We start from the raw sequence: 23,530 nt of genomic DNA, 5'->3' as shown, positions 1-23,530 counted from the left end.
GGGAGGAGCCTTTAAAGATCGCCTAGTTCCAACCCCCCTGCCATGGGCAGGGACACCTTCACTAGACCAGGTTGCTCAAAGCCCCAACCAACCTGGCCTGGAGCACTCCCAGGGATGGGGCATCCACAGCTCCTCTGGGTAACCTGTTCCAGTGCCTCACCTCTCTCATGGTGAAAAATCCTTCCTTATGTCCAATCTAGATCTCCCCGCTTTTGGATTAAAACTATTACCCCTTGTCCTATCACAACAGGCCGTGCTAAAAAGTCTCTCCCCATCTTTCTCATAGGCCCCTTTTCAGTACTGAAAGGCCAAAATAAGGTCTCCCCAGAGCCTCCTCTTCTCCAGGCTGAACAACCGCAACTCTCTCAGCCTGTCCTCCCAGCAGAGCTGTTCCAGCCCTCTGACCATTTCTGTGGCTCCTCTGGCCCCTCTCCAACAGGTCCATGTCTGTCCTGCGCTGAGGAACCAGAGCTGGACACAGGCCTCCAGGTGGGGTCTCACCAGAGCGGAACAGAGGGGCAGAATCACCTCCCTGACCTGCTGGACACACGCCTTTGGATGCAGCCCAGGATATTAGTTCTCAGTTGAAATGCCAAAGCACACTGTCAAGAGTTAGATGTTACTTTCAACTTACTCGTGCATTTTTCATTGCAGAGTACTGGGGAACAGGGCTGAGTAGATGAAACCCAAGTTCAGGCTGCCTGGCCGTTTCCCCATCAGTGAAATGGAGAAGCTGCTTTGTTCTGCCACCGGCAGGCTGAGTTTCTTTATATTAAAATATTCAAAAAGGAGTTTGTGATCTTCAGAAAATGGCAAGGTAGAGGTACCATAATGATGCAAAGTGTTGCCGTAATTTACTGTTAGAAGAATCCTGTTAGAAATAGCCTGCCTGAAGCACTGGATCATCTTAACAGGTTGGTCTTATTTTTACCTTGTAAGGGTCTAGCAGCTTGATGGGCAATAAGTGCCAAGACGGGCACATTTCAGGCAAAGAGAATTCATATACGTTTATGTCACTTCAGAGGAGATGGCGGGAGAGGTGGGTCCGTGTAAAATCTTACCTTGTGGCTGTGTGCGTGTGTTCCTGTCTGTGCCTGCATCCGCACCTGCGAGCATCAGCATCTTCAGTGCTTTCCCGCTGACCTAGAGGGTATTAAATTTGCAATAGGTGGTGCTATGTTTACATTTCTCGGAAGATACAAGCGAAAGGTGCATTTGCTTCCTCATGGACTTTTCTTACTCAGGCATGTTGTGAGTTTTCTTGCTGCCAGCACAGCAAGGTGCTGTTGTGAAGCAGGCGCTCTTGGAGGATTTCAAAGCCCGGGAGCCGGCGTTTGGTTTTAGAAGAAGCACTACACGATGCTATTAGCAGGTTGCTGGTAACTGGGGTGTAACGCTGCCTGGAGAGGCACCTCGGCAAGGTTTGCCTCCGACACGCTACTTACCAGCCCTCCCTGGCACACTTGTTATCTTTAAACATCAAATGATGTTGGCGAGACCACATTTGCTGCTGTGTAAGACTACTTGTTCTAGGGGGTGTAACCGCCACGCTGGGAGCCAGTTGGAGAGTATTTGGCAGACCAAATGTTGTGTATGCTTTGCATGCACCGTATAGATTTACAGGGCATTCTGTGTAAATATTTAGACAAAAATCATTGGACCATTCTTATTTGTTAGAATGTACATTGACTTTAGTGGCTTGTGTATCCAAATGTTTCCGTGCATAATATCAAAGTGAACTGAATCTAACCCCTATGCCACCAAAGACTTCAAAGATGATTTACATTTCAATGGTTACTGTCCATCCTAACTGTTACAAAGTTCCTTTAGTAGTACATTAAAGTGAAAACTCTACTCAGTTTTGCTTTATTATCCAGCCTTCTGAACTAAAAGAAGATGCTGGCATGGAAAGGAGAAAACAGTTGTACCTTGACATTAGTTGCTGAATGTTTGCCAAGTTTCATTGCCTTTGCCAGGCCTAGAAGAATCGTGCAGGATTTTCATTAATTTAGCAGCATTTTCACACTGGGCTCATGCTCGTACCTGTACTCGGCCGTTACCTGTGTGCCGAGATCACTGTTCACACACGGCGCTGCTGGACTTGGACCGTAGCGTCCCTTGGAGTCCTGCAGCCTGGGCAGCACGGCGGCCACGGCTGCAGTAATGAACCAGGCTGAAAGAAATACTCCAGCGGCTGCCTTTCAGCACTTGGCAAAAAAATCCTTTTTATGTTAGTTTCAAGGTCGTCAGATATCATTATAGCCAAGTATTAAAAATTTCAAAGAAAGGAGGCAGTGTGTTTGATTTATAGAATAATTATCTAGCTTTAGCTCTAACTTGGCTTTGGCAATGGTTTTGCAAGCGCTCGAAAATTAAATCCATTTTTTATGGCACTACAAGGTATTATCTCACAGCAAATGATAATTAAACACCTGTGAAATCAATTAGCCCTTTAAGCAGGGGGAAAAAAAAGTTTTCCAATTATGTTTTTGCACCTCCAAACTTTCTAATTCCAGAACCAGCGGTTGCAGCAAGGGAGATGAACTGCCAGCCAGTAGCCTGTTAACCAGCATTAAGATCACCCCAAAGCATCGTGCAGCCGTAAATCCGAAAGCAAGCAGTTCGCGGCGACGGCACCTTTCCAAGTAGGATGCGTTAGCCTTTCGAGCTCAGTCTTGGGCAGCCATCTATCTGACGCACAGCTGAGCTGTCAGCTTTTCTACAAAGACAGTTACTCACTTGGTGTTTTCAATGCCAAGTTTTACTTGACAGTTTATTTAAAAGTCAATATACCTTAATGGAAACCAAGCGACGAGACGCTCCGTGTGACAGAGTGGGTTTCTTTTCTCCAGACAGTAGTTCAGAGCCATCTGCATTAAGCATTTACACATGGAAAACTGGCCGACTGGTTAACAGCTGAAACTTCATATGCTGGAAAACTGGGAAACACTCTGCCGTTTAGTCTTGTGTTGTAGGTGTTTAATATCTGTCTTTGTTGTAGCACTTGAACTGATGCAGAGACTTTTGGAAGATGCAGCATGTGTTCATGGACTCGCAGATTCAGGGAGGGAGCCCTGGACATAGTTGGTTGAGTGCCATCACAATTTTTGGCTCAGGAAAGAAAAAAACAGCTCTAGTCCCATCTGACACCTACGACGGTATGTGCTGATACTGCCTGCCAAAGATGAGCTCCAGCATCTTCCAGAAGATGGATTATGTGTGACACTGCTAAAATATGTACCGCTGGGTTAAGCCCGTAGTATGTGGTTTGAGTTAAACCCATTATATTTGGTTTGGGTTCTGCTTCTGTATTTCCATCTGAATTTTGATAGTCATTATGGTGATAATTTTCGATGAGCATCACCAGAGAGGAGGGAGGCAGGCGAGGACGCTGGGGTTGGCATTCCCAAGGTCTGTCCAGCTGCTGGAGAAACCAGCAGGCATCCGTATCTCAGGTTTTCATTCTGTGAAACAGGGATGGTGATGGTATCCCATATCAGTGTTTAGAGGATTAGATAAGAAAATATGTACACTGCTTTGTGATTCCTACGTGACAGGTGACATATAGCTGGATAAATTGTGATAGTTATTACAGCTTGGTAGCTGGACATATCTGCTGGTCTAAACAGCCTGGTGTCCTTTTAGACCTCTGTTTAGTCAGTGGTGATGATGATGTGGCTTTGGGAAAAAAAAAAAAGTTTATATTGGAAGTTGGTAGTGAAAATGTTTCCCAGGGTAGTTTATAATCTCTTTAGTGTAGTGACATGGGGAAACGCTTAAGCTGTAAGAAGGAATGTATGGCATGGCTGATTAGTCACTGCAGAGCCTCTGCAGCCTGCCCTGGCTCCTTGGGATGATGGTGAACCAGGAATCCCAAGCAGCCCTTTAATCCACGCACTGATTGACAAGGTCGGCACATCAGAAGGAAAGAAGAAAAAAAAAGAGGAGGGGATGGGGAAAGACAGAAGCAATGTGTTGGATCAAGAAGTTAGAATGGTAAGAGCATTTGGCTGAGCAGCGTCTCTCCTTCAGATAATTGCCCACACGGCGTTGCAGTGTTTACACCTGCGTGATAGATGGGGCCGAACATGTTTTCTCAGCTATGGGTGGTAGCAGGGAGGGGATGTTTCAATTAAAGTGTGAATAAATTAGAATTAATTAGAAATAGAGCTATTTGTTTGTGCTGCTTAAAAAGGTATTAGCTGTGAACATGGTGCACTTAATCATAATGGAAGGAAGCCTGAAAGCTAATAAAACAAACTGCTGATTCTTACAAAGGGACGTGAGCTTTGGGTTAAATCTGTAACTATTTTAGTTATAAAACCCCAACTGTCATTTTAAAGGCATATGCATCTTGGATTTTAATATGTAAAAATGATGCAGCTGAGGCCCAGGCCAAGCTGACCCTAAAACTGGCAATAAAATGTTACCTCCGTATGGGTGTGCAGAAGAAGGCAGGAACACAGGAATATGAGCAATAAGCATGTGCCCCCACCCCCCAACTCCCCAGCAGCTTCTAACGCGAAAACCAGGAACTTTCTGGAAATAAATACCCTCCGAGCAAAGCAGAGGACTCCTCTCAAAGCTTTCCTACAGTAAATGCTCGGGAAGATCAACTGCCAAAGTCAAGGAAAGTGCCAGAAGGAATGTGCCACCACAGTGGCACAAATAAGGAAGAAGTGCCTGGCCAGCTGCTGACATGATGCCCTGTGGGGCCAGTCGTTGCTCCGATTCCTCAGCTGCAAGCGGAGCCTGGAAGATCTCCGTAGCTGGGTAAAACCAGAGCATCTGGATAGGCAGGTAAAGCAGAGCCGTCCCCACAAGCTGGCAGCTCCCGGTTTGCAGAAACCACAGCGATGCAAGCTGGAAGATCATAACAAATCTCTCTGCCACCCTCAGACCTTACTGGCTGATGGAAATAAGTAGTTCTGAAAACAGATATAACCCCCATTGCCAGGGGAGAAGATGATGAGGCTCTGGAAGAACTTCTTCTAAACTCTTGACTATTTTCTCTGTAACTTAAGGCCCCTCCACCAGTTGCAAGCAGGGTTATAATATTTTGTTGCCTCCCTGTGGTCTTGGTGAGATTAGTCAATGGAGATGGTGGGAAAATCAAGCCCGTCGTTGGTGTGATACTGGTCTTTGCAACAGATGGCAGATCAGCACTTAATGTACAAGCGTCCTGCTGTAGCGGAGAGGGTGTTCCTGGATGTCCGTGCCACCTCTGATTTCTCTTCTGGAGAAGCGAAGGAGAAATTTCAAGTCCAGTAAAGATTTAAATGAGATACCTACCTGTAATCATGCAGATTATCTCTCTGACTTCACTGAAAGCATTTCAAGTCAAAGTTAAGAGAAGTGCAGAGATGCTTTCAGATGTGTATGCCTCCTATGTGGAAAAAAATGCCGATCATACATAAGGAATTTCCCCTCCCCAACAAAACACCAGCAAAAATCAAACCTTTTGTTGCATGCGTGGTTCCTACAGGGCTGAATGGGAAGGAGCCTGAAACCGAGGGTTGCCCTGACACCTTCTGTCTCCCCTGTGGCCTGTGGCCTGGAACTTCACTGACCATGCAATGTTTTTGTGATCAAGGTCTCCTCCAAATGCTGCCTGACAGTCAGAGGAAAACATCAAATGGTCTCTGCTGCAAACTTGACTCTAAGGTGCTTTTTGATACATGTAAACGATTTCTTCTGCAAGCAGTGCTTCAAATTACGAAGCTCTGCTTGCAGCTTGACAGAGATGTTTATGTATTTGTGGCTGGCTACATGTGTTGTGTGCAAGGCATTTCTGAATTTGTATTTAAACATACTGGGGTATCTTCTGTCTTTCAGCTAAGGCAGGGAACCTCCGTTGTTTTGTGTGCTACTCACAAACTACTGGCGTAAAATTAGTACCTTGTGTTTAAGTATTTCAAATAGACACTTGATCCTGCAATGGTCACTGTGGAGGGTTAGACTGTAAACCAGTCCCTTAGCACTGCGCTCGAAAGTCGTGTCAAGTCACCTTAAAACACTTGGGTTTAAATTGCAGGGAAATTTGTTCATGAGAAGAATCTCTGGTGAAATTCATGTGCTGCAGCAGCTCTCAATGGATATTGCTTTACTCTGGGTCTGCTCATGTTGTATCTGCGGGCTCTCCCTGAAGTGAGTGGAAATTTTGTGCCCATACATCAAGGTTAGGATGAGGCTCTCTGTGTACATATGATGTAGATCAATTGCTTGATGACCATGAACCGTGCTATTCCAGAGCGCAGCAATAAATCACACGTTAGGCTTTAAAATGCACAAATGGGAGCAAGATGCTAACTGGTTTCCAGGTGGGAAATGATCAACAAAATCCTTATTTTTTTTTTCCCCCATTATAAATCTATCCTAATATCAGCAAATTAGATGTGAAAGAAAAGGTACCCAACATAAGGCATCAGTGGCAGGTGGAGGACTCGTGTTTGGCCTCACTCTCTGCTTTTCTTTGTGTTCTGGTTCTGCCATCAACATTTTGTGGATATTGTTGAATTCCGGAGTATTAACAGGATTTTCCTTTTTTAGCTAGCTGATGATGGGGGACTTCTGACTGGTATATTCTAGCCCTACAGGGTATTCTATTTTTGGTATTTATTAACATTTTCTATCGTACAATATAAAGTGAAAGTGATGAGCCTTCAGACCTCTAAGTATGTAAAAAAGGAATGCTTAAAAACAGCAACATTTAATTTTTTTGGTGTTCCAGTTTCCTAATATTTTCCCTCGTGTGCTGTGTCACTGCTGGCTGCTGAGCTGGGACGTGGCTGCCAATCAATAGCCCACACGGCGAAAAAGAACTTGCTGCCACTCAGATGGAATATGTGTATATGTATTTTAACCAAAGCTGAGATAACGATTTAAGAAAAAATGTACTTTGAAGTCTGTTTTGTAGTTTTAATTAATGCAACGAGGGGTTTTATTTTGCTCTCAGTGGAGATAATCTTAATCCATTCACAGTGACCTTTTCTTGTGCAAATTAGCTATACACGCTTGTTTAAGCAAATGGGCCTTTGCAAGATGTCTCTTCCTAAAGACAGAGTTTATAATTGAAAATTGGCTTAGTCCCATCTGTCTGGCCTGTGCGAGAATACAAGCATAGATCTGGACTTTTTTATATAGAAAATATAATCACATATATATGTATATACATCTACATGCTTACAGAAAAAATTGCTCTGCCTGCAGTCTATGGTTAAATTAGATTATTAGTGTTAGAAAATTTCAGTGTCACAAGTTACTGTCAAAATAACATCTGTCTGCAGGGTTCAGGACACTAGAGAACGGAGGGTATTTAATCTGAATCCTTTTGTCTCAGATGAGGTTGATGCTGTTCGCATTTCCATGGGTTTGCCAGAAGTACAGTCAGCTAATAACATGCTGGAGACTGTTAGGCTTTGGTGTGTGTTTTTGGTGAATGATTTTGTGGTAATCGATGGAATTGGAAAAAAAAAAAACCAAAACAACAGGACTGTCTATAAGTTTTAATTCAGAGGAGCAGGGGTCATTGCAGCTCTGTGGTTGGCAGCCAAAATTTGGCAGTTTATCCTTCTCACCGCATTTGACAATAACCACCGTGGGAGTCATTGTAACCCACCATCCTGTCCCTTTTTCAGTGCTTGCTTGAGTAGGGAAGATTTATTTGGCATAGTTTGAATATTTTTTGTTTCATACAAACCTCTTGCACAGAAAAGAGCACAGTCGTGCATGACTTTAAATCCAAATAAAAATCAGGGTCACGGAAGTGCTGCAACAATGCTTTGGGTATCAAAATATTTCGATATAAGTTTGTTGTTAGAACTCATGCATACCTCTTTATATAGAAGTGGCTGATTATTGCAAAGGCAAAATTATTTCCTTCCTTCCCAGTTTTGTCACCACTCTCCCCAGCTCTCTCCCATGGTGGTTCACAGAATCACAGAACGTTAGGGATTGGAAGGGACCTCAAAAGATCATCTAGTCCAATCCCCCCACCAGAGCAGGAACACCCAGATGAGGTTACACAGGAAGGTGTCCAGGCGGGTTTGAATATTTCCAGAGAAGGAGACTCCACAACCTCCCTGGGCAGCCTGTTCCAGTGTTCCGTCACCCTCACTGAGAAGAAGTTTCTTCTCAAATTTAAGTGGAACCTCTTGTGTTCCAGCTTGAACCCATTACCCCTTGTCTTCCTGTTGGTTGTCATCGAGAAGAGCCTGGCTCCATCCTCGTGACACCCACCCTTTATATATTTATAAACATTGATGAGGTCGCCCCTCAGTCTCCTGGTTGCTCCTGAGGATGAGCAAAAAGCAGCGGGGGAGGTGGCTGACACGTGCCCGGGGGGAGCTGGCTAACCTGATGGTGAGCGGTCTTGGTCAGAGATGATTTTAGCCAGATGTGTCTCAACAGCTGTTTGCATTTTCACGCCCAGTTACTCTAGGACTCACCACTAATTGAATTTTCTCTTTTCTCCTCTGTTCTCGTTAGGTATGATTACCGTGAAATGCTGCACAATGCCACTTTCTGTCTGGTTCCCCGTGGCCGCAGGCTTGGCTCTTTCAGGTTTCTGGAAGCTTTGCAGGTAAGAGCTGCAGTTTAAAGCATCAGCTACGCTGGCTGCAATTCAGCATGCAATAGCAAGGGGGTGGGGAGGAGGGAAATGTTTCATGTCCCTAGTGGACAGTAATCCACTTTGCAAAAGCCTCTCTTCATACTTTGGAGCAACTGGCAGCTTCTTCCCAGGAGGGGCTGAGCAAGCACTGAGCTCAGCTGACGGTCACATCGCATTACCTCCAGGAAAAAGGCTTTCCCTGGATGTGGTGGGGCTGGGAGGTTGGACCGGTTTAGAGCAGTATCTTGGCAAGCTGTGAGACTTCCAATGGGAGACACTGGCCTCCACAAGTAAGCCCCAGGGTGGTAAAAACACCTTTTTGTTTTCACTTAGCCAGAACAGACCTGCTTATGCATTGCCTGTCTTGCAGTGGTGCTTACTGAACATGCAGAAGGTGGCCTGGAGGTTGTAAAGCCCCAGCTGGAAGCTTCACGTGAAGCTGGATGTAGGCTGATCTCAGGGAGCAAACGGTGTGTCTGGGACAGCACCTGAATCCCCGTCGCCTTTTAAAAACGTTCTGGTTACTGTCTCCGTTTTGTGCTGTGGGCCAGCAGCAGAGGCAATGCTGACGGGCTCCTGGGTGGCTGTGGCCGCGGCGCTGGGCAGCACAGCGATCCGGCCTGACACTCACCTACTCTGGCTGCAGGCGGCGTGACCTTTTTTTTGGCAAGCCTCAGCTCAGCCCTGGGGTCCTGGATCTTCACTCAGACATACAGAGCATCTTGGGAGATGCCACAAGTCCCCTCTGGGACTGGCGTCTGCATTTCCATGGGGTCTGGTGTGGAAGAGGGGGGAGGCTGAGGCGCTTCTCGGTGTCAGTGGGCTGGCAAATGAGGACGCCTTACAGAATCCTGCCTCCGGGTGTTCTTTTGCCATTTTGGAAGTGTCCCAGCATTGGCAGTAAAGCTATTAATGAACAGCATCACATCACTTGTCTTCATCAACCACAAAATGTCCCAGTTGCTATTAAAGATTATTGTTTACCGCAATGCAGATCAGTATTCAGGTACTAAGTGGATGGGTATGATGTTATTTTAGAAGCCCAGGGGTACCTTTCTGGCATTCTGCCACTTCTCCAGAAGGTATTCTCTAGGTCCTGTCATGTCTGCCAGCCTTGGATGGGTGTCTTGGATACCTCAGAGAATCTCAAATGTGCTGGACACAGGTTTAACCACTGAACTCCACACCTACTGTCACATTAGAGGCTGGCCGTCTCTTCTTTGCTCCTACTCAGGAGATTAACAGCCTGCAAAGTGCTGTTTCCTCTCCAGCCTCTTCAGAGGAAGAGGTGGGACTGGCTTTTTTGGGATGATGAGTCACTTCAGATCCTCATGAAGTGCGCTGCTCAGCTCTTTTTTCAGCTGGGCCACGAGTCATACATCATCTCAAGAGAAGAAAGCAGAGAGCATACCTCACGGTGCAGAACTTGGAGACTCCAGATCGATGATGACCAAATGCAGGCATTGAGGATTTTCCTAGCAGGCTAGCAGCACAGTATACGCTGATTATGATGAATTCCCAATTTCTGTCTGGCTCCAGGGCATGTTGAAAGATGTAATCCACATCAGTGGAATGTTTTAAACATGAAAACACATCGCTAAGTGTTTTCTGGTTGGATTTTTTTATGCACTAATGTCATTTCCGTACAGATCACAGTTCTTTACACGTAATCACTACTGTAATGCAGAGACTTGAGCAGTCTGACGTCCTCTGTGTAATACATGTTATCAAGGAAGGTACAGCAGTCTGAAAGGTTCTCTTTTATACCATCGTTTGGGAGGTGCAGGAGAGACTGACTCCAGTCTGGACCAAATTCGGAGCACTTGAGCTTGGCTTGATCCAGAAGAAACTGAACCAGATCACAGTGTCGAATCAGATCCTCTAGTAACAGGTTCTTGCAACACATCAGGAGGCTTTTGGTTTGGATCCTAGGCTGTGATCCGGCTGCCCAGAATGTAGTGGTGAACATTTATTTATGGAAATACTGCCCTATTTACTGAATGTTTGCAAGCTTGCTGTTTATGCAGAGGAACTTGCGCGACTCATAAAAGATCAAATAATTTAGACAGATCATACTGGTACAAAATAGATACTAAATTTGTATGCTTTTTGTTTGTTTTGAGACAGAAAGCAATTCTTATTTTTGCAGACAAGTGATGACAGATGAATTATGTTTGTACAGTTGCATCTCTTTGGAGAGCTGATATCAAACAGGATAGGGAATTCACTCCTCCGTTGTGGAAAGTGTGCTTTGGAATTAAATATGATATATATTTTCTGGAGGGTTGTCTTACAACATATTATAAAAATTTAGGGAGTTAGCTCCCTGCTGAATGGTTCACAAAGCAGCGAGGGAGGCCATCATTTTGTATTAAATTCTCTGGTGTCACATCTGCAGCATTTTAACAGTTCTGCCCTTGCCTGGCAGCGTAAGCACCAGATTTCAAATGCCACCCTCCATGCAAACCCCACCTTTCAGTGAGTATGAATAAGCGCAAACCGGAAAACCATCAGAATTTGGGCTGCCCTCCTGCGGTCTCTATTCTGGTGTTGTTTGCCACGTGGCCTCTCCTTCTGACCACCTTTCATGAGTGCTGGCTCAGAGCCTGTGCAGAAGATGACTGTGAGGTGTTGGTGGGAGGCCCCAGGCTCGCCGTGGTGTTCGGGTACCACTGATGCTGCGATGCCGCTGTGTGCTGCAGGCCGCCTGCGTCCCGGTGATGCTCAGCAACGGATGGGAGCTGCCCTTCTCGGAAGTGATTGATTGGAACCAAGCTGCCGTCATAGGCGATGAGAGATTGTTATTACAGGTAAGAAAAAGACGGCGGCCTTCAGCGGATCAGTTGATTATTGCTGCCGCCATCTAAATGGATGGGAAGGATGAATCCAAAAGGTCAGGGCTGTAAAAGAGTTTTTATCGTGAAGGGATTGTCTGTGTCACACTGGCTATGAACTCATTTAATATGACATCATTCATTTTTTGACCTGAAGGTCATTGCAGCCACCAGGCCACATTCTAAACGCAGAAGACTCTTTTATTTATCCTGGTAGAATGACATTTCTTCTGGTGTGGAGCACCTGGATGCCTCTCAGAGGCAGAGCTGGCCTGGACCGGGTGCTGTGATGAAACAGAGAACGTTTGAAGGCAGGTTCTACTTGAGTCCTTCAAAAATAGTTTATCCTTAGGGTCCCACCAGCGCCATGTGTCTGGCTGGTAGGTACTGAAGGGGCTCATCAGGAAAGCAGGTATTTTCTCAGGTCGGTGTTACCATCTAGTAGTTTTGAGGGAAGCAGAATCTGTCCCTTTTCTGATGTCTGGACCACGTAACATTGCTTTCTGAAGCAGTGTTCACCTATTCTTAATGTCCTCATGGAACAAAAATGGGCTGAGAAGTTAGAAATTCCTTGCTACCTTCAGCATCTACTTTGGTTTTAAATTCACTAGATTTTTTTTCCTGTTTCCTTGGTTTTATAGTCTAAATACATTCTCTATAGTATGTGGAGAAATTTATGTTAGGTAAAGTTCTTGAAAAATTGGTTTCCACAAAGTACAGGGTGTTTCAAAAAGATGGACCCAGTTTCAAAGCAATAGTGATTTCAAATGGGGTCCGTCTTCTTGGAACACCCTATAGAATTTGATAAAACACCATTGCCCATCATGAAGCTGAGATCCACAAGATCTGGAATAGCCGGTAAGTAGCTTCTAAGAGAGGGGTTTTTAATGGTTGCATTTAACTCATTTCCAAAGTGACAAGCTATTGTCATCCATGGAGAGAAGCTTTAAAAGGTACATATGTCTTAGCACCCCAAAAATGAAGTACCTTTCAAAATCTCATTAGGTGCCTATTCACTTGTCTGAAGAAGGAAATATTTGTGTAGAGTTGGCCTAGCAAGCCTTGCAAAGTGCTGCCTGTTCTCCTTAATAGCTGCAAATATAAAAGGGCCATTTGATTTTTGCTTCTGTGGACAGCACATTTTTCTGAGCGAAATTATTTCTCTCTTTAAATAATAATAATTTGCCCATCTTCATGCTTTCCGGTAACATGCCATTCGTTCCCTTCACAGCTGCTTCCATATTGAACAGCTACTGCACCGTTATTAACAGTGTTTTTAAAGAGCTGGCAGAGGGCCTGAATGTGTGCTCTGGGAAATGTTTTTGTTATGTTACAGTTTTTCATTTCCTGTTCGAGAGCAGCTCGGATGTTTTTATTTGCATATTCTCCTCATCATAGCGCTGGGAGAGCTTAATCCAGCCTTTCTGCTTTTATTTGGGCAGGATGTTTTTTTCCCTTCCCCCTACTTATTACTGAAATGACCTTTTATTAAGACATCATCCAGTTCTAATAATTCCAGTGTAATCCTGCCAGATTAGTATTAATACATCATTTTCCCCACCTGTCTTTCTGGACAAGTAGATTAATAACTAATAGGCAAATGCAGTTAAAATGGGAGCTCTGCTTTTTCTTTCCAGCTGTTGCAATGGAGCGGGCACCAAGGCTTTTTTTAACCTTGGCCCTGTGTTTGCCGGCACTCGCAAGCATGGAGTGGCCTGTAAAATCCTAACTTCTTCCAGTAACCTTCACAGTCAGAGCAGCCTTCCCTTTCAAAAGGCGTAGTTGGGAATGAGTATTGATTTTATTTCTTGCTCACACACGTGCACACACATGCAAGGTTGCACATCATGCAATGAAATGAATGAGTTTGTAGAGAAAATGCTGTATCACCACTGTGAGTTGACTTTGATCATCCATTTGCTGCTGATAATGATCCTGGGTGTTATTAATACACATCTGTGTACAGCCAGTACAGGGGATGTTCATTATCCCTCGACTTATTGGTACTTATTGGAAAAGTGATGAAAAGAAAAAATATTCACCGCAAAAGATGAAATTTAGTGCAGTTATTTGCTGCATCATGTCACAAATAGTGATGTGATCAGTTAGAAAAACATGTGCTAATACATGCTTTTAACTTCTATCTTTCATACTAGTTCTACAAGGAATATTTTACCTAAAGATCTTTATTTTACCGGAAGGGCCTATAGCGAAGGAATGTAAAGCACCATCTTTGACAGTCTGACGATTCTTTTCTGTCCTTGCTGTAGTGCCAGCTCTCTCGTAGTATCAAATTCTGTATTCCAGTTAGCGGTGTCTCTAAGGTGAAAGTCTAAGAGATGACAGTCTCAGGGAGCAGAGATGGTCACACCTGACACTGCGCCCTGTGGAGCTGTGGTCCTGTCGGACACAGTGTCCAGGCCTGGATGCAAACAATGCAGTAAAGAATTTACTGATTCTTGGGGAAATTTTTTACATAGAAATTCTTAAACTATCACATTTTCTTCAGGAAAACGTTACATGTGAAATCATTTGATTCGGGAACATGTGAAAGCAAATAATGATTGCAGTGAGCGGTTACTTTTTTAATGGCAAAGTATTGCACGAAGACAATTTGGGTTTTATTTTTAAGGCAACTTAAACCAGAATTAACATGTTGGTTCAATGGAGAGGGGAAAAAAGAAGCAGTGTTTTCCCTTGTGAATAATGGGTGGTGTGGGACATGTTATTCTTTCCACCCACAGTAATTAGTAAAATGCAGCTTGATCCACAGGCTCCCAAAAAGTGGAGTCTTATTTAAGATGTTGCTATGTTTTCCTTAGGGCACTTAGTGTTGCCATGCTGCGGTAAATGCAATTCCAGATCCCTCTAATACGCTTTGAGAGTGGGGATTATTGTTAGACTCTCAACACCTGCAGTTACTAGTTTGTTAAAATACTAGTTTATAAAATGTTTTGTACATGGGGCATGGATGGAGGAGCTCCTTACCATGCCACGCCACAGAGTTAGGGAGAGGGAGCTTTTGTTACTGTGAAATAACCAAAAACTAAAAGAAAGCAGATTAAAAAAAATCATATATTCAGTACCAAAGGTTATAAAGGGTTGTGTCTCATTGGTTTTACATCAAGGCTTTAACTGTTGACACACGCACCTCTGTTGGACGGGAGCGCTGAAGCTGTGCAGCTTGCTAATAGAGGAGAGGGCTTGTCGGCAGCATATTAATTTGATGAGATTGCATTGTTTTCTGAAGCTTCTGACTATATTACATCTTGTATTACAGATTCCTTCTACAATCAGGTCTATCCATCAGGATAAAATCCTAGCACTTAGACAGCAGACACAGTTCTTGTGGGAGGCTTATTTTTCTTCAGTTGAGAAGATTGTATTGACTACACTAGAGGTGAGTAAAAATTGTCTGGGAGCTTGCAGAGCAGCGAGGATTCTGTGCCTGAACAGCTGCTTCTGTCCTCAGCTGGTGTCCGACCTTGGTTTTCATGACATGCAATTGGTCACTGGGAAAAAAGCTCAGCATCTCAATAAGTTTTCTCCCCTAAGGAAATACTTTCTTCATTATTGGAATCTACATTAGAAAACTGACACAGTGAAGTATGGGAGCTACCCAACACATAGAAAAGTTGTCATGTGTGATCTTGCCTTCACAAGGCTTTATGGCTTATGATGCACTATCCTTGTCATTGGCAGTGAATGTGTTTCTTTAAGAAACCTTCCTGGAATTCATTTTGGAAAACAATATTACTTCCTTGACCATTCCTTAGCATTTGGATACTTTGTGATGGAGCTATTGGTCTGGCTGAAGGAAAAAGGTGGACTTGTAAATCACTGTGTTTTATCTTCTCACACAGGATAAGGGACAGGCCTGATCATCCTTATAAAATATTAATAAATAATCATAATTAGAGTGCTATTAAACAGGGAGACAGATGATCTCAAAGGTGGAGAGAATCCTTTCTGAATTCAGAGACAGAGGAGAGATGAAAGGCTCTTTAGAAGTGGCGCCCAGGCTACAATTTCAAAAGCAGGTTTCTCGTCTAATTGTTTTGCAATTTCGCACATAAATTTTTGACACACTTTTACCACTGGAAGTGGCTCACTTTGTAGGTGCAAATGCATTCGTCTTATGCTAATGCTTCTGCAATTGCATCCATCTTTGTGCGCTGTTGTAAAGTTCCACATTTCCCGCTGTGCCTGCTTTCTCCAGCAAACAGCAAATGAGTGCTGCTGCCTGCAGTACAGGTTGCCTGTGGCGCATGTTCCTCCAGCTGCTGCGAGACAGTCCCTTTGGTTCTTCTGTGCCAGTGGAGAAAACCAGGCAGGGAACATTTTCGGAGCCCCTGGCATAGCTATCCTGCACCGCTCTGCTCCCCTGGATGAGCAGGTCTCATCAGTGCTGCCTGTTGGAGACTGCTCTGCATCCTCAAACTCCCCATAAGCACTGATGAGATGGTGATAATTAGCACAGCCCACGCCAGGATCGGACTAACAAAGCTGGAAGACCGCGTGCCTGTGCTCGCAGTCTAATTTACCTTTACAGAAGTACCCTTAAGGACAATCAGGGTGACTCATGTATCATCTGCCCCTTCCCTCCACACACCTTGTTATCATTAGGGATTGCTAAAATGAGGGGGGCACACAGCTCTCCTGGCTGCCCCTCTCCTGCCTGTGCTGGGCCCGGTCTCAAGGGGACATAACCTGTAGCCCCATGGCCTTGGTGCCCATTGCATCAAGCTCCAGCGCTCGCAGACGTGTCATTAGCGCTGCCCTGGGACACGCTGGCCCATGTGGCCGCAGGTGCCTGGGGGACAGCAAAGCCCCTAATAAAGCTGAAGCATCTGGGCAACCAGCAAGCTGGAGTTTCCGCTCAGAGAGGGAAAACTAAAGTGAAAACAAAAATCTTCCTGGAAGGTTTAATTTAATGTAAACAAGTAATGTATGCCTGGTGTTGAAGGTACATTCTGGGTTTTTTCATTTGTTTGCGAGACTGGTTTTGGTTTGAGGGTTTTCTTGTTTATTTTTTAATTCAGGATTCTCGGAAATTTTTGAGACAGCTAAGAGGGATTCTGTTCTTGTGAAAAGATTCTCATTTCACATTTCAACTTGCCTAAGTAAAGTCCTGAGTTAACTTTCCTTAGAAAAGGAATAAAAGGGTTGAGAGTGATCTTTGCCATCTGAAATCTGTGAGCAGTATATTCTCTTCTTAAAACCTGATGCCTGGAAGTAAATTCCTAGCAGGATTTTTTTTTTTTTTTTCTGGTGGATGTTATCCGTCTTCTGTTATAACACTGTTGTGTCAGTGTGCTCTGATGATGCTAGACATCATCAGAATAATCACTTGCCGGGTAACTGCAGTGCCGGTACATGTCCGTGTGTGAGGATTTCAGCACAGAAAAAGTCTTCACCAACTCAGGTGCCTGCAAGGACATCACAGCTCTGCTCTGCCCTTTATTCTGGACACCTCTGAAAACATTAAGTCACATTTTAAGGTCCTTGATCTTCTCATGGCATTTAGTGGCCTAAGCCAAACAGCTCATAGCCCAAAATGAGAGGTTTGAATCGTTTGGCCAGCAAGCCCATATTGCAGGCACAGAGGAACGTGGTGTGGGTTAGGAAACGATGTTCGTGAGTGTCGGCTGCAGGCTGGTGAGTGGGAGCGCTGGCAGCGCAGCTGCAAACACCATCCGGACACGTGCTTCAGTGTATCTGCACTTCTCCAGCTTGAACTTCTCTGAAAACAAACCCAAAACATTCCAAAATTTCTGCGCAGCGTGCTCAGTCTTCCGCTCGGGAAGAGGAGGGGAAAGGGACAGCACAAAGTAGAGACAAGGAAGGTTTGATGCTTGGCCGGGGCACGTTGAGAAGGAGCAATGATTAAGGCAATATGTGAACTTCTTGAAGCATGAGGATGAGGGAGACAAAAATATTGGACTGTTGATGAATTCCAAAAAGAAAAGGGAGACCTCACCGGAGATCCTAACCCCTTCCTTCGCTTATTAAACTTCCTGTCATGCCTCATCATTGGAGAGGCCGCGTAGCTGCTGTCTGTCTCTGCAATATGTGCAGCACTATGCACTCTGCATTTTAATTGATCGAGCCTCCGTGTTATCTTTTTTTACACTTCTCTTTCTGCCAAGTTGTCTTTTCTCCCTTCTATCATGAAAGACAGCTAGGTTTCTTGCGTAGACCAGGAGTGTGATAAATTAATCTTCGGTTCGTTAACTGCGATAAATGGCCGTGGCCAGCTCCCCAGCCTGGTGCGGGACCGCGCTGGGGGGATCGGCGTGCCCGATGTGCGCCAGGGCTGCGGGTGCTGCTCCCACCGGGGTCCCTCTCCCACCAGAGCTGCGCTGGCTCCGGCGCGTTCCCTCCAGCCGCCTTGGCTGCCAGCGCAGTGGAAAACTCCACCGTCTGTGAAAACCTCCTGACCGTGTAAATTCGCAGACTTCTTATCTGATTATGCCCCAGTTCTGAGAAAGCAGGAGGAAGGAGCTGTAATATTTAGATTTTGTGGTAAACACTGGAAAATATGTACTTTCTAGCTTCTGTCTTTGTTTAGTGGCATAGCTTGCAGATGGAGAAACAGCAGTCATCTCTTTTTTTTTTTCCTGTCCCCACTGCCATGCAGGAGATCTGACAGCTGATACACCTAACTTTCCAAACAGAAATATTCAGATGCACTCTTGTCAGTGGTGGAAATCCAGTCCTAAGTCTGTTATTCCTAGATCAAAAAAGAGTTAAATTAACTTACTCATGTGAGTGAATTACTGCATATTAGCTACGGTAATTAGCTGTAGGCAAAATTCAGACAAGCATGCAAACACCTAACATTTGCCCCAGTTTAGCAGCATGTGTATTGCCACCAGCAGTGGGTTGTCTAGTACAATGTAACTGGTGTTTTAATGGTTTTTTTTGTCATGGCAATCAAAAATACCAGGAAATCCACTGCTTGTGGCAACACTTAATTCATGTTCCATGTTGGCCAAATGTCCCTGAACTCAGCTGCTTACAGAGATTTTAGCTTGTTTATTCTCCAGCAGCTGCTTTTGTTCAGCTTGTATTGGGTCTTTTTGCTTGCTTTTGTTTTTCCTGTACTGTCGGTATATAGCTTCTTTAGTTCCATGGATTTTAAGGCTAGAATGAGTGATGAGGAATCAGATACAGTCCAGCTTCAGAGCCATCGAGAATGAGGCCAGAGATGTTAGGTTGGGAGAACCAACATGTTCTTGGCACTTGAGCCCCATGTGATGCATCAACTGCCAGTTGGGTGAAATCTCCTTAGGAAATGGCAGATGAGCTGCAGAAGAAGGCAAGGCAATCCTGCTTAGTCCACTTAGGAGAACATTCTTTATCCACCACCCCCTGGCTCCTTGCAGTGTCCCCCAATTTGGAAAGCTGCATCTTATTTGGAGGCCGAATTTGGCCAGTTACAGCGTCCCACCACAGAATCTTGCTATGCCTTTGCAGCAAATTGGAAAAAGGTCTCATCGGTATAAGAACCACTATGGTCCTTGCATACAGGCATCTCATGTGACATAACTGTAATTAGTTTTATAAATACATATTAATTGTACAACCTCGTATATATTTTTTTTGTGGCTTGTGGTATTCTAGATGATAAAGTAGGTGATCTAGCAATCTGTTCTGACCTTAAAAATCCAGGAATCTATGTTTGTGGCCTTCTACAAAGACAGACAGTAGTTGCCAGAAGATCTTTTTCTGTTTCATCCAAAAAGGAACTGAGACATGGAATCAGTAATGTATCTGAATGCTAATATCCCTTTATAATTAAGCAAAAATGAATAATTAGTGCAGCCTGATTTGCTGAAAGTCTTTGTGGTTTTGAATGCTCTCATTATCTCAAAATAATACCTAGCTTTGTAATGCCATCCTCAAATAATTATCTTCTGCGAGTTCTGGATAGTAAAACTGACAATGAACTAATCAGGCTTACAACTGCTAAGATACTCTAATAGACAAAATATTTGACTTGGAATGCAAAATGCAACAAATTGCAGGGTCCCCATGTCCAGAGAGACTAACGAGGTGCTCTGAAACCTATTGCACAAAACCTGAGCTACTGAAGTGATGTCAAAGTGTGCAGGTTCGGTGTCATTTTAAGAGAGATTAAGCAGGAATGTTTAGTAATTCGTGTGCCTCAGCTTTTTGCAAAATGGGTGATGATTCCAGTCAGCTGGAGTCCCTGAAGCTTCTGCCACTGACTATTACAGTCTATTTAAAAATCATTGCCTCTCTTGTTTTCCAGATTATTCAGGACAGAATATTTAAGCACATATCACGTAACAGCTTAATATGGAACAAACATCCCGGAGGGTTATTTGTACTGCCACAGTATTCCTCATATCTGGGAGATTTTCCTTACTACTATGCTAATCTCGGTGAGTGAATCCTTGCTGTAATCTAGTGGTATTTGGAATTTCTAGTGGAAATTTGGAATTTGGTCCTTGAGTAGCATATGCCAAGTGACTTCCCATTCATTTCTAGTTAATGGTGCCTTTCATTTATCCTGTCTCAGTCTGCCTTGCCCACTGTAGACTAGAATGTCTCTGGCTCATCAACATGCAACATGTGCCTCTTGCTTGCAAAGATTGTTTTAAAAAAATCTATGTCCCTTCATACTTTTCAGTTGCCAGTAATTAATGCCTGAGTTGCTGACCTATTCATGGCCCTAGGGGACATAAGAGGAATAGCTTTTTGCTTTCTTTGTTTATTTGTTCCTGGCAAATTGGAAAAGCGGTAATTTACCTATGACACTTGTTATTGGAGTGCATACTTGGTATGGATTTATTCTGCATACTATGTGTCTTCATATGGATCCCACTAGAAGGAATGAATAGGACTTAGCTTCGTGGCTCCTTCCTGAACGACAGGTTCTGTGGGGGAATGTGCCTGCAGGCTGAAATGATCCTGCTTACCAGGCTGCTGCTACTTTTGGCTCAGCCTGTGCCATCCCACTTATGTGGATCTGTACTGCTCACCTGCTAAAAATTCACAGTTACCATGTTAAAGAGGGAGAAGAAGGTTTCTGGGGGAATTTTGATGAAAAACAACTATGACCCCACACAGATGAATTTAGATTAGATTGAAAGCAGTAATGAAGGGTAGATGTCAGTAGGATCTGTTATTTCAGGCAGAAAAGGAAATCATAGCGAGGCAGAAATATCAGAATGGAAGGCAAGGATGCATGCAGAATTATCAGCTCAGGAGGTAATTGCAGACGCATGTGGATGGGGACCGACCCAGAAAGAGCAAAAATCTGATGAAGGCTGTAATGGAACTGAGGAAACTGAGCAAGCCTCTGGAAGTCGTAGAGATAATCTGTAGAAAACATCAAGCATCCAGAGCCAGGTAGCAAAACAGAGCCAGGGTCAAGAGAGACATTTGGTTGAACAAACTAGATGTCAATATTATTTGTGAGACAAACTGGATGAAAAAAAGAGATTGCAGGACATCTGCGGCGATAGCGAGTAAGAAAAGGCAGTAATAGTGTTGAAGTCGGGAATTTCGGAGAGTGTGGGAGTTAAAGGGAAGCGTGATCTCCTGTGAAGCATCTGGTATCTGAGACAAAAGCAGGTGACCAAAAAAAACATGGCAAGGTTTTCATTAAGTGCAGATCATTTTTTCCATCTCCAGAGTCCTTTAATCTGTACTAACCAGGGCAATTTTGTCTTTCCTGAACACATATCTCTTCACTTCAGGTCTGAAGCCTCTTCCCACGTTCACTGCCGTTATCCACGCAGTAACTCCCCTGGTTTCCCAGTCTCAGCCTGTGCTGAAACTCCTGGTTGCTGTAGCCAAGTCCCAGTACTGTGCACAGGTAAGCAGTGCTGTTTGATGTCAGACACATTGGAGACAAAACTACTGTCCCAGAAGTGAAGACCCTACTGACTTCAGATCTTCTCAGTCCTGTTTCAACCCCCTTTTTCAATTCTGATGTTTCTTTTTTCTGAGATTTCTACTGTCTGTGACCTGCATGTATGGGAACTGAAACTTCTGAGTATAGTTGGAATGGAACAGAGACAGTAATTAAACCCCTTTGTTTTATGAGGCAGGTAGAACAATGACTGCACTTTAAAGATCAGGGTTGTGTGTGCTGCAAACTGCAAAAGAATGCCTGTACCTGTGTGATCTTCCTTCCTCCTGCTGTGGCTCTTAGTCTCAGCAGTGCCAGGATTTTGGCTTCTCTGAAGGAAACCCTGGGGAGTTCTGTAGGAGCACCCTCTTGCAGTGGATTGTCACAAGTGGTTTAGCCTTTAATGAGAGCCAAAGTAAATCAGTGACATCCGTATGACCTGGCCTAGATGGAGACTTCCTGAGTTCCTGTCCAGCCTCTATTTGCTTGAGAGGATATATATTGTAAATAGTCAGGCTGGGTAAAATTACTGTAAGAAGTGTTATTTTTATACAGATCTGTATCGTTGTTGATTTTGAAATTCCTAACTTAGATGTAACATTTCTGTCTGGAGATCTAAGTCCTTAGGGTTTGGACTGCATTGCTTCAAAAGGTCTCTGATCATCATCCAATATTCTCTTTCAGATTATTGTTTTATGGAATTGTGATAAACCCCTCCCAGCCAAACACCGCTGGCCTGCCACTTCTGTGCCTGTCATAGTCATTGAAGGAGAGAGCAAGGTAGGTGGAGAGAAACATCGTAAAATGTTGTATGTGTTTTCCAGTGGGACCGGAATTTTTTTTTTCCAGCTGCTTTGGTGAAAGCTTTGTAGTTCCCAACAGTGTGACAGGTCTTTTCTACTCCTTGGCCCTTTGTACCAGCTTGGTCACAGATTCGCATTTCATGCATGAGGTCCCATGCTCTCAGAAATCATCAGCATGGCAGTTAATGCTGTGAATCTGAGATTCACAGGTGAGACCCAGTTTTGAAATGTGGCCCTGCGAGCAGGTAGTGCTGACCCCATCTTTGGAGATTTCTTTCTCTGCAGGTGCCCAACAGTCTTGATGCAGCTGGATTAGTTGAGTCTGAGCAGTCAGATGCAAGACCTGGGGGTCAGCTGTGGACTCAAAAGCAGAGGAGATATGGGAATGAATGGTGTTAAAGCACCTTTGAAAAGTACCTTCTCTCATGGCCTTGTAGGATACTGCTGCCAGCGATGGGATCCAACCACCGAAGGGACAAGGGACACTTGTGTGGGAACAAAACCACCGTGTCATGTCTTGCTGTGCAACACACTTGTTTGTTTACACTTCCACAAAGTCGAAACAGACACCACTCAGATGAGAAAAGAGGCTTTTCTTAAAATCCACGGTGAAGTGGCCAATTCATTTCTAAATGCAGGCCTGAGAGACCAAGACTTCTTGCTTCTGGACTCTCAGATACACTGAGACTGGCCCCCTCCGCAATCTCTGTCAGCTGGCTCTTGAGCTTTGCCTTTGCAAAGGGAAGTGTTAGTTGCTTTGGCTGTACAACCCTATTTCAAATTTATAGTCCTGTTTTTGTTCTTTTCCCCCAGTCACCTTAAGAAGAAGAAAGCGAGAGCCCTGCAAGGTTGGCAGCTAATGGCTCTGGCCTCAGCTAGCCGTGTAAACAGTATCAGGAGAGTCGCTGCGGGGCCAAGAAAGGCTGTACTGATTTCTGAGTCTTTTGAACGTTGTGGGGTTGTTTTCTTTCTTTTGGAAAACTTGCAGAGGTGAGATAGAGGAGAAAATCTCTGACCAGTTCTACAGCATTTGTAGAAATTGGCCCAGGCACTGCTTAGATTACAAATGACTCTCCTGAGTACACAAAGGTGTGTTTATAGTGGACAGTCTCTTCCTTCTAATATCCCAACATATGCCAAATGGCTTATTGCGCGGAAAAGCTATTTGTTTGGACAAAGCTTGCAGAGCCAGAGCAGTGCAATTCAAAGGTTGCACAAAGGAACTGCTTTTCATCTTCAGACTTAACCGAAGCGTGCTGGCAGGCACAGTGACTCTGTGCAGGTGTCACAGAGGTCTGCCTTTACCTAACCTTCCCTCTTCCCCATGAAATCAAGATATATTATCACACCTGTTTTACAAAAGGGAGCTTTAACTACAAAAACATAATACATGGAT

At 44.2% G+C, this 23,530-nt stretch overlaps 1 protein-coding gene across 1 annotated transcript in view; it reads left to right on the top strand.

Annotated features, from left to right (window-relative positions):
* The window catches only part of EXT1 (exostosin glycosyltransferase 1), a 180,721-nt gene that overhangs the window by 146,919 nt on the left and 10,272 nt on the right, over positions 1–23,530 (top strand). The window contains exons 2-7 of the mRNA XM_065629769.1: positions 8,488–8,581; positions 11,314–11,421; positions 14,726–14,845; positions 19,724–19,856; positions 21,177–21,295; positions 22,016–22,111. Of these exons, the coding sequence (XP_065485841.1) occupies positions 8,488–8,581; positions 11,314–11,421; positions 14,726–14,845; positions 19,724–19,856; positions 21,177–21,295; positions 22,016–22,111 (670 nt within the window). The remainder of the gene's footprint in view (positions 1–8,487; positions 8,582–11,313; positions 11,422–14,725; positions 14,846–19,723; positions 19,857–21,176; positions 21,296–22,015; positions 22,112–23,530) is intronic.

This window comes from Caloenas nicobarica, chromosome 2, assembly GCF_036013445.1.
Source record: "Caloenas nicobarica isolate bCalNic1 chromosome 2, bCalNic1.hap1, whole genome shotgun sequence".
In the NCBI taxonomy this organism is placed as follows: domain Eukaryota; kingdom Metazoa; phylum Chordata; class Aves; order Columbiformes; family Columbidae; genus Caloenas; species Caloenas nicobarica.
The sequence above is the reverse complement of the archived record's forward strand: the minus strand, read 5'-3'. Positions and strand labels throughout refer to the sequence as shown.